Here is a 15,433-nt window from a genome sequence, read left to right on the forward strand (position 1 = left end):
TTAATCTGCTCTATTAATATCTATATATTATCTTGTAAGGTGGTTGAGATATACGCGTGTAGAGGTGCGCAAAGTTGGTGGGGTGCGTCACTCGCTTGTACGCGTCACTCGCTTGTAAAACATGTTACAACGGATCTACACTTCATGTTTGCGATCTTCAACTCCAATGTCTTCTTCAACACAAAAAACCTGTGGGTTCTCTTACTGGGCCATGTAGTTCTATCCAGATTCGTGCGTCAGGCCAACTTTATCACGGTTTGGAGATTTCTTCGGGCTTTGGCTCAAGCTCTTGACTGGTGGAACGGTAACGACACGGCTTCGTTGGACAGTCGATACCCATCATCACAAGGTCTGGAGACTGACTATCGCCTCCTCCTTCCGGGCAAGACTGAAGAGAAGGTCTAATGCTTCCTTCGAAGAGTTTCCCAACGCCCTAGTCGCTACTCATACCTTGTACACACATCTCACTGCCAGTACCATTACCGATGTCGGACACAGAAACCCATCAGCAGCAACGCGCATCTTCTCGGCTCTTTGGCCTACCAATCCCTTACGCCTATGCCATGAGTACATATACGAGATACCTTCTGTCACAGAAAACCAGGAACAATACCACCTTCATCGCCTATCGGCCAAAAAGCTGGTCCTTTTGCTAGAGGCCATCATGGACTAGGTGACTAGCGGCTCACTTCACTTCATTATGTCTCAGTCCTGAATATTTGTGGTCTCCTCGGTACGGGTGTGTAGGGCTCTGCCTCGCCCACTACTTGCCTCTTGTACTCTTCAAAGTACGCGTCAAGACGACCACTCGAGATTCCGTCCTGTTGCAGAATGATTCAACTGACAAGGATTAGTGTCCGAGGCGGCGAGCCGCATACGGCGACAAACGCACGAGCGAATCGTTGTCACCACCCACAAAATATTTCGTATCAAGAAGACCCTCTCGTTCGTACCGTTTTAGATATCCACCTCTGGCCACGTCTTCATGCTATACCTTACAACTATAACAGTCTTCATCCATCGCTCAGGTACCACAACCTCTCTGTGTTGCTGCGCGCATGGACTCGGTATCAGGGCCTCATGCTCTTATTTTGCGGTCATAGATGGTCTCTCCATCTACAAGTCTCTTACCGAAGGATATACAAGGTCCGTGTTTAGCTCATGGTTTACTTTGCATTATGTATACTCATATGCTTGCTGGGGTCCAAGGCTGGTCAGGATCATCTGTTGACTGCCAGTGTGCCAGCTTGTTTTCGACATTTGGATCATGTGGCGACGGGTCAAACAGAATTTCGAGTGGTGCCATGTTGGCATTGAATCTCTACAAGGCGATGCTATCTTAGAACTACTATCTATTTGCTTTGAGACATGACTCTACTACTGTAAAAGCTCCTCCATCACCTCAGTGGGTGTTTTCTTCGGCGCAGCAATCTCCAGCACTTCCTTGCTTGTCGTCTCCGCCTTCGCCTTACCCTGCCACGCCGTGTCTGGAGCATGCTTGATAGTAAGAATCACGTTCTTGGAGTAGCTAGACGCAGCAGCCATATCGTCTACGAACCCGACATCTTTGAACGAGACATCCTCAACCTTGGCGCCAATATGCTTCTCAACCATCGCCACGATCTGGCTTCCCGTGATGTCTTCAGGGCCATTGAGAACGTATCTGCGCTTGTTGTGCGCAGAAGTGTCGTCTTGGAGCAAGATATGTGCAGCAAAGGGGCCAACCTCTGAGGGATCGATGATACCGACCGGGCTATCAGCGTCTGCAATCAGACGTAGTGTATGTTGCTTGCCGCCGTTGCGGACAGTCTTGATGAGCTCAGCAGCAGTGCCAAGGTAGAGTTGCGAGAATACATTTGGCTGCAAAGAAGACCAGTGCATGCTTTCAAAAGCTGGTGAATCGAGCATGGCCTCAATCGCCCAGTGCGCACGCGGGTAGTAAGCCTTGCAGTCTGGGGTAACGTTTGCGGCTGTCGTGGAGATGCGCACAACGTATTTGACGCCAGCACCAAGGGCTGCGATGTGGAATGTTGACTCGTCGGCGAAATGTGGTGGCTCGTTGTGTGATGCTATGAAGGCTCTAGCAACGTTGTGTTCGCGCAGCCACTCCGTAGTAATCTCCGTCCAAGTGTATTCGACAATCTCGACGTGAGGAAATTTGGCGAGTGATTTTGCTGACGAGCTGTTTGCAGAACGGGTCACAGCGAGGATGCGATAGTTGGAAAAGGTCTTGCTGGATTTGAGGTGGTTCGACAGGGTCTCAACGACGCTGCGACCGGTATTGCCTGTGGCACCGACAACGAGAAAAGAAGCAGCCATGATTTAACTAGGTAACACAGTAAATAATTGGTTTAGAAGATGAAGTTCAGAGTATTTTGAAGATCTAAGCCTATTGAAGACCATACTCAACTTTTGTACACCCCTGCGGAGTGTCATCAACTCCGTGGTGGCACTACTTGCAAGCCGTACCGCTCTATGACTAACCGCACTCCGCACCACGCGTCCGTGTTTCGCCCGAACATCAAACCCTTACGCGAGGGACTGTTGCGGAGAACAGCCAATCAGATCATTACAATACTATTGCCACACGCCGTTAGTAGGGTGGGGCAAGCACTAAGAGATGGTGCAGATCGTGCAACACCATGGATCCGAGCAAAAGTAAGAGCTGAGATGACGCCACTGTTGTAAGATATCATGGCGTAACGTCCCTCCCTGAGTGCTGGGACACCCAAGATCGGCTCGCTGTGCTTCCAGTACTCCAAGGCCGTCAAGGACGCGAAAGACGATATCGAGCGCGTGCAGAGAAAAGTTGGCGATATCGAGCGTATCCAAAAAGACATTAAGAAGCTATTAGAGGGACCGCATAAAGCACGGTTCTCCACTACTTATCGCCTGTTCGACTCGTTAAGCCAATGTCTTCAGGAGCTCAAAGACATGAAGGTAAAATTGGATCCAGGGAAGACTCGCAAGACTATGAGCCGGTTTGGCGTGCAAGCTCTACAATGGCCGTTCACTAGCAAGCAGGTGGACAAGATCGTTTCAAACTTACAAGGGTATAAGCAGACCTTTAGTTTGGCGCTCCAGGTTGAGCAGACGTAAGCTTCTGCACACGGAGCTGTTATGCGCAAGTAAAAGAAACTAACCAGCTCCTAGGCATTTAATGCTTGACGTTGACCAGAAGCTAGACCTGGTAACTCTAGATGCCCACAGTCTTCATCGAAAGCTAGGCCTGGCCAGACTACCCATTGCCCAAGGCGCATGCTAAAACTCTCGCGACGAAGAGCACAACGCACGATGCCTTCCGAACACACGTACTAAGCTGCTAGACGACATCACAACATAGGCGCAGAACAAGGATAGCAAACCTATATTCTGGCTGAGCGGCATGGCTGGCACAGAAAAATCTACTATTGCGCGGACGGTCGCTCAGTCGTTTGCTAATCGCGACCAGCTAGGGGCAAGCTTCTTCTTTAAGAAAGGCGAGGGTGAGTGCGGCAACGCCTTGCGGTTCTTTACTACTATCGCCATGACCTAGTGACGCATAAGCCAGGCGTGGTACCTGGGATAAGGAAGGCGCTTAACGAAGACTCGAAAATTGCGGACAAGGCTCTGAAGGACCAGTTTGAGAAGCTGATCCTGCAGCCACTCTTGGGAGTAAAGCAGGCTGGCTCCTAGGTCTTAGCGCGTGTTGTTGTGATCGACGCGCTAGACGAATGTGAGCGAGAAGCAGACATTCGGGCGATCCTCCAGCTCCTTATTCGGACAAAAGACATCCATCCAATGCCACTACGGATCGTGGTGACTAGCCGGCCAGAGCTCCACATCCTCGCAGTCTGTTGTACCCCTGCGCTTTTTATCGTATGTGCCAACATTCGGTACATCTCATTCTTAAGCCATATCACCGCGCTCTCAGCTGTATGCCCTTTGTTTCTCATCTCAACACCAAAGAAGATGTCATCCTTCTTATGCGCTCCAACATAACCTTAACCCCGCGAACAACGCTTTCGATGCTTCTCCAGTTCCTCCTCACTTCCCTCAATAAAAACGGTGTCATCCTCGATCTTGAATCCGTGCGACAGAAACCACGCCGGAAGTTCCTGCGAGCTCCGGTTGAGGTAAAGCGTTATCGTCCCGGGGGTACCAGGTGGACTTCTAAACTGATCAGGATGGCCAAACCTGAAATACCTATATTCCATCATCATCCTCATCATTCCGCCAAATACTGCCCCTGCCACACGACGCTCTCTCTCCCTTTTCTCCCAACCATCGTATGAACCACTGTTCAAATCGTACAGTGCAGCTTCTGCTTCGTCGATGGCTTCGGGTGTATTCCTATTCTTCCTGAATCAATCAAAGTCCCAGTGCTGGATTGCTGCCCGAAAGTTATCTTCGTTCCATTCCTTTTATTTAGGGCATGTTGCCCGTGGTAACTCAGTCCCGGCGAAGTTTCTCACCATCTCCTGTTTTGCTTTGTGTTTCTTTTCTCTTGGCTTACGTAACGGAGAGTCGATGAGTACCATAGATACCCATCCTTTGGGAGGGTTTGAGTAGGGCTGCAGTCGTGGCGGACCAGACTCTGGCCCGATAGGCTGGCCTGTGGTGGGGGATGTGGTCGCTTTCTTGTAGTGTGGGCACCACTGGTCGTGGATTGACTTGGCCGCGAGTTGAGCATTCAGGATGGTAATCTCATCAGTGAGCCGCTGAATTTCAGCATCGTTCGCGCTCTCGGCGTTGTACTGCGTCGGTTTGCGTTTCGTCATGGCGAACTGTCGCCGGTCTCGAAATTTTGTTACGGTGTCAAAGGAGTGGGTATGATTTTTGTGTGCGCGAAGCCTTCAGTGAGTCATTTAGTGAAAGCGGCATGTTGAACCAAGGTTCACGATTTCCGCTCGGCGAAGCAAAACGTTAACATTACGACGCCAGCTTCTAGTGTTAGTCGTCCGCCAGCCACATAAGTTCTTTGTAGTCTGGTCCGGTCGCTGTTCATTCGCGTCGATTGAAAACATTATCCCGCCGACAACACAGGCTGGACCTACTCGACTAAAGCTACTCGGCTATGGTACTTTCGCGCACAGAGTCGGAAAAACTTTGTCCGTTACTTTACTCGCCTCCAGCTGGTTGCGTTTGATTCAAATAAGGCGCCCAGCTCCGTGCGTCGTCCTCCTCCACAATTGCTTGGTATACCAAGCTTTTCAACATCGTACGACCATCTCCGTCTTTCTTGGAGGGCCGCGCGCGCGTATACCAAGAAGAACTGGACTCGCTGTGCAAAGCTGGACGCTGCCTGGGTCGGTCGGTAGAATATATGACCCGACCATAGATTGTTGTAAGATCTGCAGGTCCGTCTCGTGGAGATACATCCTATACCGGTAAGACTCGCTTGGTTGTTGACATCCTTGCTCTCCGCTTCTTGTGGGGTCAATCCTTTCCAGATAAAGCAGGTCTCTCGTATTTGCAGCCTCGAACATCACGACTTTCTAGGCGTCCAACGTCTTTCAAATTCGGTTCTTTAAGAGACCGCTTTAATATAAGGCTATTGCTCCTAGAAATATCTCTCTTCTAGGGTCTGCAAGGGCAGGGTTCCAATTGTTCGCCATCATCTCTTAGGGCTTGGTCACTGATACGACCTAGAATTATTAACCTGAACTTCGCCCTTGATCGGGAAGGAGTCCCGCAGGGCGGAGCTTGATTTGATCCTACACTTTGACGTACGGAAGGATTTTACGCCCTGCATCTACTTGAGTTCTCAGTCATACGTTTCTATCCAAATATCCGTTACTAGCTTACTAGTAACTTGCACGCTATACGCTTTGCACACAGGAAAGTTGTATCTCACGGCACAACCACACCATTCCGTACTAGAGTTTCCTACGCCCGACTTGCTCTTCCAATTATCGCTGTGTCTCTCTGTCGACGACTAGTCTCTTTCACACTGGTCGTTTGGAAGTCAGGCGTTTAACACTTCTTTCACCTCCCATTTACTGCGTAGGTGCATTACCGAACAGGATTACTCCACAGTCTCGATATGCGATCAGCCTGAATTGAGGTATGGCAAGGAGGGCACGTCCTAGCAACAGTTAATCGTGAGAAGCATAAAAGAAGTCGCTCGCCTCCCCGATCTCATCCTTCTTTACTCCTTTCAAGCCTTAAGTCATCAACACCAGAGCCCTTAAACCTAACTCTTTCTCCACCCCGGTTCTCAACATGAAGTTTTCTACCTCCCTCGTTATCTTGACTTCAGCAGTCACCGGCGCCATGGCCGAAGGCTGTTATTCCGGCGGCCAGGCATGGGCCACCGATGCCTGCCTGAATGACTTCAAAAATGCTATCAGAGACCTGTGTAACAACGGTGTTCTCGGTGGCTATTTCAACAATGGCGGTTACAAGTCAGCTTGCGCCAATTGCCGGAGCAGTGGTATTAGGGTGGATCTTGGTGTGGGCTGGAAGGGCCAAGGCGCATTAAGCCTAAACAACGGCGACTGCGCTAAGGAACTGAGCGGCCTGCTCGATCGCTGCTACCGTGGCGGCGAGCACACTAATGCTGACTGGTATTTCTAGTAAGTAGCTATACACACATCGCTAGCTGTGCAACGACAATGATTGCTAACGGCCTCTGTTCGTAGTGCGGACCCTAACACGACTAACAATGGTCGCTGCTGATTCGACCAGCTTGGCTGTTTGGGAAGAATGAGTTTGGGGTGATATAAATGATGGGCGGGCGAAAAAGAAGGGACGGAGAAAAGCTCGTGTGGGCTTTCGACGAGAAGGAAGAGCGTGTTGCAAGATACCGCAGGCGAAGAGCGATCTACCCTAAACAGAGCGTACCGATGCTGGAGTAGATGATCAATTGTCGCAGGTCAAGTGCTGTCGTAAACCTTGTTACTAATAACGCTGTGTGATGACCTTCATATAAGTTGAGCTAGGATGCTACAATTAATACAACATACACTCTCTCTTGATTGTTCGGTCCACAATACCCGCACCTAACCGTGCGACACCAATGAACTACCATACTTGCCGACTTGACCTGTTCCTTTGCCAGTCTTCTCTTCCGTCGTTGAGGTTGTAATCATAGCTTGTCTGGTTCGCGTTCTCAAAGTGACGTCGCAATCTGAGGGACTACGGTAAGAACCAATTCATGCAGGGAAAGCCTAGCTTGGGACCTTGGTCAGCACTGTCTCCCATTAGCTTATTCCTCTAACAGCACATCAACCTACATACCTCATGCGCACATCCACATCACGTCTTATATGAACTCGCTTTCCTCGCATACGAACTAATGACGAAAACCACACCGCCCGTAACACTGTTAAGCTGATGTAATTCTTTCCCGATCCCGCCGAGATGTTCAAACACGAACGCTCTCCTTAATGCCACACGATGCGCCACTAGTAGCATGATTGTACTTGCCATCATCTTCCGGATGCCTTTGCGTTTGTGTCGCACAACGCAAGCGCATGGGGAGATACGTCTCACAAATGATCGAAGGCAAAGACAAGCGAAAGGTATAAGATATGTAACACTTCCCACTGGAATGCTAACAAGCTTTATATAAGATCAGAAACATTTCATTGCTATACGCACTGTTACAAACTGCCGAGTCCACTGCGCGATCTATGCCACAGTGATACGACGTAATGAGAGGACAAAATCCATGCCAGTAGTCCTCGTTTGAAGGGTCTCGAGATATTTGGGGAGACGGCGCTCGAGCGCGTTGATTCCTACCGAGACTTTTGGCTACAAGTCGTCGTCGTAGTTCTCATCTACCTCCATATCGCGAGTAGCACGAAGGCCGGATTCGACCTGGGTCTCCGTATCATGGTACCTATCCGCCTCCTTAGCTTCCTTGGTATCCCTGTCTCCTTGTAGAGATGGAGAACCACCATCGTCGTCGTAAGGTATGGCCAGCTCAAGAAGCTCTTCTTCGACATCGTCGAGCTTGTCCTGTCCGGCAAAGGGGTTGGCCTCGCCGGTTCTCGAGTACTTGGCAGGCCGCTCGTCCTCTTCAAGCTGATCTGAAGTATAGCGCTTGCCGCCGGGATGAAGATCAGACGCGTCTGACTGTTCATTGTTATCATTCAACCCTTCCACGTTCTTCGACGTCTTCTTGGATGTATCATCCTCATCATCGCTCTCACCGGCACCACCGTGTGCTTTGTCATGTGCTAGTTGGTCGGCCTTGCTAGGTTTGCCAAATTTACTCGCGATATGGTTCGATAGAGCGATACCCTCAGCCGACTTGTCGCCGCGCCATCTCACAATTGGTACTCTGCCACGATCGTAAAACGGCTTGTACGCTGTGTACTGGTGGCGAACGCTCTCCACTGTTCGACCGATAGACAAGCTTCCTCCCTTCACCTTCATAAAACCGGTGCTCTCCTTATAGTCTTGACCGATGAAGCGATCATTGTGGCGCTCGGCGAGGTCCAAAATGGATGCATCGGGGTCTTCGCGGATCAGTCGAGCCAGGTACTCTCGCTCAATCTCTGTCCAAGGTGCATCCATGGTCTCACGATCGATAGCCTGGTAGCGACGATCGTTGAGAGCCTTGATGCTTTGCTTGGAGTTCCAATCCCTGGGTCTCTTTCCGTAACAGTAGACGTCTGGTGATCGCTTCGGCACGGAGGTTTTTCTGTTCAGCCGCATATCGATGAGCCGAACTGCAAGCAGTTCTTCTTGGTCACGATCAATGGGAAGACTCGCCATGTTGGCCGGATCAATAGTATAATGGTGTTTTACCATTTGCGAACCACGCTTGTATCGATAGCCACGATTCTCGAACAAGGGAGGATTAGTCTGTCCGTTGCTCGCACGAGCAGATGGTTGATCAGGAGCGGGCCGAGCACTACCGGTCATGGGCCTGTCACCCCAGAACTGATTAAAGGCTGGTATGACAATAGAGTGGTTGTAGGTCAAAAAGCCATCGCCAACAGGAGGCTTACTCCCCTTTGCTTCGGGAACGGTTGCACCGTCGCCCTTCTTCGAGTCAGAAGCTTTAATACCCTTCTTTTTCGAGGCCACAGCTTTTCCATCCTTCTTCTTTGGGGTGGAAGCTTTTACGCTCGACTTCTTTGACGTGGTGGCTTTTGTGTTTTTCTTTTTCTGTGGGGAGGAGGCGACCTCCTCAAGTGCCAGCGACGTGTCCTCGACATCATCTGTAGGCGATGTGACCTCTTTTCCAGCTGATGCGGGGGTATCCGAGGCACTGGACTGGCTGTTTGTGGTGATGGGCGCGTCTTCGATATCGGCGGGATTCTCCGCTACCTCAGACCTTTCCGTTGCCTCGAACTGTTTTGGCGGTGTCTCGGGGGTCACCGGCGTTGTAGTGGGTTGTTTGGCCATATCGAAGAAGCACAGTCTCGTTTCGGTGTATTGGCGTAAACCAGGTGTCTCAGTAGTGGTTATGAGAGGACCGACCGGACTGGGTTGCGATCTCGTTTGGTTATGCGTCGAGCTCTTGGCGAAGTGTTTTGCGAGTGATTTTGCTGTAGTCGAGCGTACCGTGGTTGAAGGTGCGTCCTGAATGAGAGCCAACGTGTGTTGGAATTTTCGAGACATTTTTTAAAGGGATAGGACGTGGGCAATAAGTACGAGAACGCGTGGCCACCCTGAGACCCGAGGTGAAAGGCTCATTCGGTGCGCGGAGCTGGCGCTTTGACATATAGGTTGCACAGTGTGAAGTTGAAGTTGTCAGTCAGTGTCCTTTGTGCAAGGCTTTCGTCCGCTCTCAAAGTGAGCAAGACGGTAAAGCGCAAGCCAAACTAACAATGTTACAATAAGACAAAGACGACAAGATCAAAATCATGTTTTCGTGCACACAACTGGCAATCTGGCGTGTTGTCGTTGTATCTAGATGAACGTTCGAAATTCATCTCTCCAGAGCTCAGAGTCCAGTGTGCGTAGCGCAGGGAAGGCGGGCAAACAGCGTCCGACCCGTAATGTCGCTTTAGGTCCCCTAGAGCCGAGACTTTGTCATGGGCACGCAATCTGTCGAGAGGCGCAAAATTGCAAGGACAATGCAGTGAAGGTAGCGCTCGCCGCTGCGCGTTGAACGAGGTGACGGTGACACATATCTCCTGTGACTAGAGAGCACCCGCTTCAACACAAGCAGTCTTCAGTTCTTGTTGCGAGTTTCTTCAGTCGGGATCCGGAGCATTACCCAGGGCAACGGCTTGCACTGCAGCAAGCGGGGCTCGTCGTTCTCATTTTCTGCCTCTTAGAACGCAGCAGACATCCAAATTCATTGCGACGGGGCCTGAGACCGACGTATGAACCACAAAACTCGATTCCAAGACTCAGGAAGCTTCGGGATGGCGCTGTTTGTAGTAGTTGTCGTTATACATTGCATGAACATCAGAGAAGCAGGAGAAAGTAGAGGGAACAAGTAGTTTCGAGATGCCAAACATTTTGGCGGCTTTCTCTGCATATATCTTCCAGGTATCAGATCAGGTTCTATCATTTATGTGAGGGAAAGGTGTGGCCGAGAATCTAAGCAATGTAAGATGAGTAAAAGGCGTGAAGACGTGATGCTTGTCGATTTTTGGGCCTGGTCTAGCGTCTTGGCGTTCTTATCGATGATTTACCTGCGGTCGCGACCTTCACTGCACTGGAGCTTCACGTGTCAGGCATGTCACAAAGTAAAGGTTACATGTATTCACCGGTTCCACCATGTGCGGCTCTGGTCCTGCCATTGGTATGTAATTGTGGTACCGAAAGGGCTCCACTAATTCGCCCACCATTCAGTCGCCTACGCGTGGTGCCACCTGAACACTTGCACGATACGTCACGAATATCGAAGCTCGACCTCCCACCACCGCCGCTTGAAGACGAAATACGGTTCCTAGGTATTGCGCCCTATAACACCAAACGATGGTAATTCATTTCAAATCATCGTGTTAGGTATCGATGGCAAAGTACTTGAGATCATGTGTCAAAATATTCGATGCCCTTGAACATCAAATATAACTGTACATTCGTTGACAGTTGAATTACTATTAGACATTATTACACGATGCATGCTCAGTGCATGGCTAAGTGTCGTGGATGTACGACAAGGATATCATTGTTAACTCCTAACCACCCGTTGGTTTTGTAAAGAGTCTGAGCTTTCAATATAGCATTACGGTTATCCAAACATGGGCCAGGTGCTCGACTCCCTGGGTCAGCAACTGTCAAATCCAGGTCGATGCGCATTTCGTCGATTCTATAAAAACCAAAGATGCCCGAGTCTAGGCTCAAGGGCATCTGTCAATCACAACTGAAGACGAACATGTCGACGTCATTGATCTTCCATACGTGGCGTGCTTGCACTCGAGCCGCGCGATCGTTATCGAGATCGCGGAACAGCCGACTAGCGGCGGCTGATGGCGAGGCTAAGGGTATGGGTCGAGGCAAGAAGTTCCAGATTGGCGACATCTTGGTGTGCATCCTATGCCTCAGTCTTTGCGTCGCGGCTTCCTTGTAGGCACTTGCCTAGGCGGCGACTTGATCAACTTGCGCCGTGTCGTTGATGCTGCCCGTACAACGTTGTTCGATCCAGGAACAAGATTGTAGTGGTCATAGCGCACGGGGTTGATGGGCGGCCTTGAGCGAAGACCATGACAGCGACTAGTGCGTACGATTATGCGAACGCTTGTACCTGCATGACGATATCATGTTTTGTTTTCAAAGACTGACGTCGCTACCCCGGCTGCTTCGTCGGGAGAGTCGTCGATACCAGGTCCTCATGGTGCCCCATAGGGTGTAGTCGCTGGGTAGTTCATCCTCGGGAAAAAATGTGATTCCTGATGATGATGATGGTTTTCTCGATGGTGATGGGACTTCAGGTGTAGATGGGATTCCAGGTGTAGATGGCTTGCGATGCTTGAGATGTTCTTCGTCCATGCGCAAGAGGTCCGCAGTGAATTGCTCCATCGTGGTGAGAGCGGGAGAGTAACTAGGGCAGAGGTGGTTGGGAAGTGGAGGAGGGAAGGCTTCCTGGCCCGCAAAGTAGTGTTGTTGGTGCTCCATGTCGTTGAGAAGGTGATGCGATGCGTTGCTATGAATGAATGTGTTGCTATTGATGTGTTGTTCGCATATTTCTGAAGGACCGCGTCGCGTTTATATCACAACAGTACATGTCGTCATGCTCTCTGCTCATCCCACACGCGCTATGTCGCGTGGCAGGGACGACATCCCACTCGCTTCCCGTGGCCGTGCGCGGTTTCAATACAATAATAAAATAAGACGTTCCGATTACATATTGTTCCCAGATCTACTGGTCACCAATATCGTCATTCCCTTGTTGTAGACAGTACCCCTGAAACTTCCCGCTTTCCGGGGTCGATCGATCGTACCTAGGTGTCGGCGTCATCAGGGGTGTTGCATCGTCAGGGCTAGATCCAAGTTTGATCCTGGCAGGCGGTCCCTGCGCGCGACGCGAAATGAGTACAACTTGTTGATGGCTTCTTGCGCGCGATCGTGAGTCTCATGAGAGATGTCTTGGTGTTGCAGGCTGCCATCGGCTCGCAGATTCCGACAACACCCTACCTCGGCTCATCGGGCGAAGACGGCCAATGCAGTGACGTCCCTCACCAACACCTCAATGACCAGCCGTGAGCACCCTATCGTCATCGCAACGACACATAGAAATAATGCCCATCCCCACACCTTTCGGCGATTTTCTGCCCGCTGCTTGAGCTCCACCATCTGCATTGCTTGCAGCTTACATAGCGAAAGTCTTTATAAGTGGACGTAGCTGCCCGAGATGCCTACCCCACCGTTCTCCCAAGACCGCCGAGATTGGTTGAGCGAAATTTCTGGACTGTTTTCGCAGCGCAAGACCAAGGACATTAAAAGCACGGCATCCACATCAACTGTAGACCTTAGATTTGGCGCCCCAAAAGCTCTTGACTCTACTTCGACATTCAGCGTGAAAGATGACGCCTCCACAAAAGATCAAGCAATGGCTCACGGGCCAGGACGGGCTCGATAAGCTCAGGATGGACGAGGCGGAATGCCCGGCTCCTGGAGAGGATGAAGTGCTGGTTGAAGTCCATTCTGTTAGTCTGAACTACAGGGATACCGAAGGTATGTACACCGTGATTCGATCGTGCCAACTCCAGCGGCAGGGTTATGATGGTCATAAGAACAACGCTAAGAACGTGGACAGTCGCTATGGGCCTCTACAACCACCACCAGTCGGTAGATCATCCTCCCGCGATTGTTCCAGCCAGTGACATGTGCGGTGTGGTTGTTGCTGTTGGTCCAGTTTCCAACAACACTTCAGACCCTTACAAGAACCCAGCTTTCCAGCTCAAGGAAGGCGACAGGGTCATCAGCACATTTGCGCCGAAACATCTCAGCGGCCAAATCAAGGCTACAGACATTGCGAGTGGCCTTGGAGGCCCAGCCCCAGGAGTACTGACACAGTACCGCGTCTTCCCCACCTATGGCGTTGTCAAAATTCCAGACTATCTCTCCGATGACGAAGCGGCTTGCTTACCAATAGCAGCCGTGACCGCTTGGATGAGCTTGAACTGCATGCGACCAAATGGCGAGATCATTGGAAAGGGCGAATCAGTCGTCTGCCAGGGTACTGGCGGTGTGAGCATTTCTGCAGCTCAAATCGCGTCCGCAGCAGGTGCTGATGCCATCGTCACCTCCTCCTCCGACGAGAAGCTTGAGCGCGCATCCAAACTTGGTGCGAAGACGACCATCAACTACCGCAACAACCCTGATTGGGAGAACGCAGTCCTTGCTGCCACCTCCGACGAGGGCGCTGACATCATCATTGAAGTTGGCGGCGCGCAGACACTACGCAAATCGTTTGAGTGCGTACGCTTCGGTGGTTTGATCTCTTGCATCGGCTACCTTTCCGGTAAGCAAGATGAAGCCGGCGACAGGACCAACACAAACCTGTTGTGCTTGAAGAGGAATGTTACCCTCAAGGGCATCATGAATGGCCCTAGGACTGAGCTTGAAAGAATGCTCAAGTTTTATGATGAGAAGAAGATTAGACCAGTCGTCGATCGTGTTTGGCAATTTGAGGAGGCGGATCAAGCACTGAAGTATTTGTTTAGTGGAGGACATTTTGGAAAGGTTGTTATTAAGGTGAAGGAGTAGGTGATACTAGAAGTACACTATGACTCAAAAAGAACCACCATCATCGAATAATCTCAACGAATCAGCCAGCACATTCAGCATCATTGCGTATCCTTTTCGAGGTCTCTACATTACGTTGATGCAGAATGGCGTCAACGCAGAAGGACTTGACACTGGTGATATTCTCAACCGAATCGATCAACATAGAAGGAAGTCTCAACTCCCATAAGCTGCCAGCGATTAAATCATGACCAGACCTGTACGCTACTTAGCGCTAAATAACCCGGCCGCGTTCGTACCCCACTCCACGAATCCAGCAGCGAGCTGCAGTAGCGTCTTATTGCTCTCTTCATAATCGATCGCGTTGCGGTTAGCAGCAATCCACGCCTCCTCCGCCTCCAGGAGTGTTTCAAGCTCCTTCTTTCCTTTTGACCGCCCCAGTGTCAGACCCCTGGGACCAATTTTGAACACCTATACAACAGCAGAAATCTCGAATCCCTCCTTCTCGACAATCTGGCGCTCGAAGCGCATCCAGTCAGTCGTCTTGAAGATGGCTGAAAGGACGACGAAAAGGGTGACCTGGTGTTGCGGCGATAGTTTGTACTTGATATATCCGAACACTCTGGGCATATCATCGATAGTGGCGTTTGAGAAAAGTTCAGAGCAGATGCGTAGAGTATCGAGGCCCTCAACGAGCGCATCCCATTGTGGGCCGGTGTGGAGGTCTACTTTAGTTTCGACTGCGAGGATACTAGCGTGATGGATGAGGAGGCCAGAGACGCCCAAGTTCTGTGCATGTTAGTTCTAGAGCGCAAAAAGCTCCAATTCTTAATAATCGGGTACACTCACGTCGACAGCGGCAGCCATGGGGTCACTAACTAAGATGTATCCATCTTCGGGCTTTTTCGAGGGCAGGTCGTTGGGGAGGATGATTACCTTCTTTCCACTGACAAACTGTACGCAAGAATCCTCTTGGCTGGTATCGTCGGCTGTCTGAGTTTCCTTAGGTGAGACATACTAGCATTTGCTGACCAACTATGACCGTTGTCACTTCAAAGCGCTTTATTGTGCTAAGGTGGACAATCGACTGGGTATATAGCAGTGAACAAGGCAACGAATGGGGTGAGATTCATGCCAAGGCCAAAGGAGGTACAGCAGTCTAATACTTCTAGATTATCTCAATCCTCTCCGTGGTGAAAAAAGATCGCGCTGCTATGGTTCGGGGCCATGGTTGCCTGCCATGAACCATGGTTATCGACACCTAGCTCTGTAATGGAATCGCCGATTCGCAATCAATCCATCTCACTACACCCCCGTATTGTCCTTCACCCGGTAAGAATAGTCCTTGTCT

At 50.5% G+C, this 15,433-nt stretch overlaps 7 protein-coding genes across 7 annotated transcripts; 2 read left to right on the plus strand and 5 right to left on the minus strand.

Moving 5' to 3' along the window:
• Nucleotides 1-1,377: 1,377 nt before the first annotated feature.
• On the minus strand, nt 1,378-2,319 carry AA0111_g9947 (hypothetical protein; the record flags this gene model as incomplete). The annotated part of the gene is made up of 1 exon (XM_028656563.1): nt 1,378-2,319. The coding sequence occupies one exon, from the start codon at nt 2,317-2,319 to the stop codon at nt 1,378-1,380; it is 942 nt and encodes a 313-aa protein (XP_028502374.1).
• A 2,084-nt stretch (nt 2,320-4,403) lies between these two features.
• AA0111_g9948 (hypothetical protein) lies at nt 4,404-4,760 on the minus strand (the record flags this gene model as incomplete). Its single annotated transcript, XM_028656564.1, has 1 exon — nt 4,404-4,760. One exon carries the CDS (start codon nt 4,758-4,760, stop codon nt 4,404-4,406), a length of 357 nt encoding a protein of 118 aa, XP_028502352.1.
• Nucleotides 4,761-6,204: 1,444 nt separating this feature from the next.
• Nucleotides 6,205-6,558, plus strand: AA0111_g9949 (hypothetical protein; the record flags this gene model as incomplete). The annotated part of the gene is made up of 1 exon (XM_028656565.1): nt 6,205-6,558. One exon carries the CDS (start codon nt 6,205-6,207, stop codon nt 6,556-6,558), a length of 354 nt encoding a protein of 117 aa, XP_028502407.1.
• A 1,179-nt stretch (nt 6,559-7,737) lies between these two features.
• AA0111_g9950 (hypothetical protein) lies at nt 7,738-9,558 on the minus strand (the record flags this gene model as incomplete). The annotated part of the gene is made up of 1 exon (XM_028656567.1): nt 7,738-9,558. One exon carries the CDS (start codon nt 9,556-9,558, stop codon nt 7,738-7,740), a length of 1,821 nt encoding a protein of 606 aa, XP_028502421.1.
• Nucleotides 9,559-11,664: 2,106 nt separating this feature from the next.
• AA0111_g9951 (hypothetical protein) lies at nt 11,665-12,009 on the minus strand (the record flags this gene model as incomplete). The annotated part of the gene is made up of 1 exon (XM_028656568.1): nt 11,665-12,009. One exon carries the CDS (start codon nt 12,007-12,009, stop codon nt 11,665-11,667), a length of 345 nt encoding a protein of 114 aa, XP_028502364.1.
• Nucleotides 12,010-12,917: 908 nt separating this feature from the next.
• AA0111_g9952 (hypothetical protein) lies at nt 12,918-14,103 on the plus strand (the record flags this gene model as incomplete). Its single annotated transcript, XM_028656569.1, has 2 exons — nt 12,918-13,068; nt 13,151-14,103. The coding sequence occupies 2 exons, from the start codon at nt 12,918-12,920 to the stop codon at nt 14,101-14,103; spliced, it is 1,104 nt and encodes a 367-aa protein (XP_028502363.1).
• Nucleotides 14,104-14,553: 450 nt separating this feature from the next.
• On the minus strand, nt 14,554-14,949 carry AA0111_g9953 (hypothetical protein; the record flags this gene model as incomplete). The annotated part of the gene is made up of 2 exons (XM_028656570.1): nt 14,554-14,871; nt 14,932-14,949. 2 exons carry the CDS (start codon nt 14,947-14,949, stop codon nt 14,554-14,556), a joined length of 336 nt encoding a protein of 111 aa, XP_028502362.1.
• Nucleotides 14,950-15,433: the final 484 nt, after the last annotated feature.

The sequence above is a fragment of the Alternaria arborescens genome (assembly GCF_004154835.1).
Source record: "Alternaria arborescens strain FERA 675 chromosome Unknown contig_31, whole genome shotgun sequence".
In the NCBI taxonomy this organism is placed as follows: domain Eukaryota; kingdom Fungi; phylum Ascomycota; class Dothideomycetes; order Pleosporales; family Pleosporaceae; genus Alternaria; species Alternaria arborescens.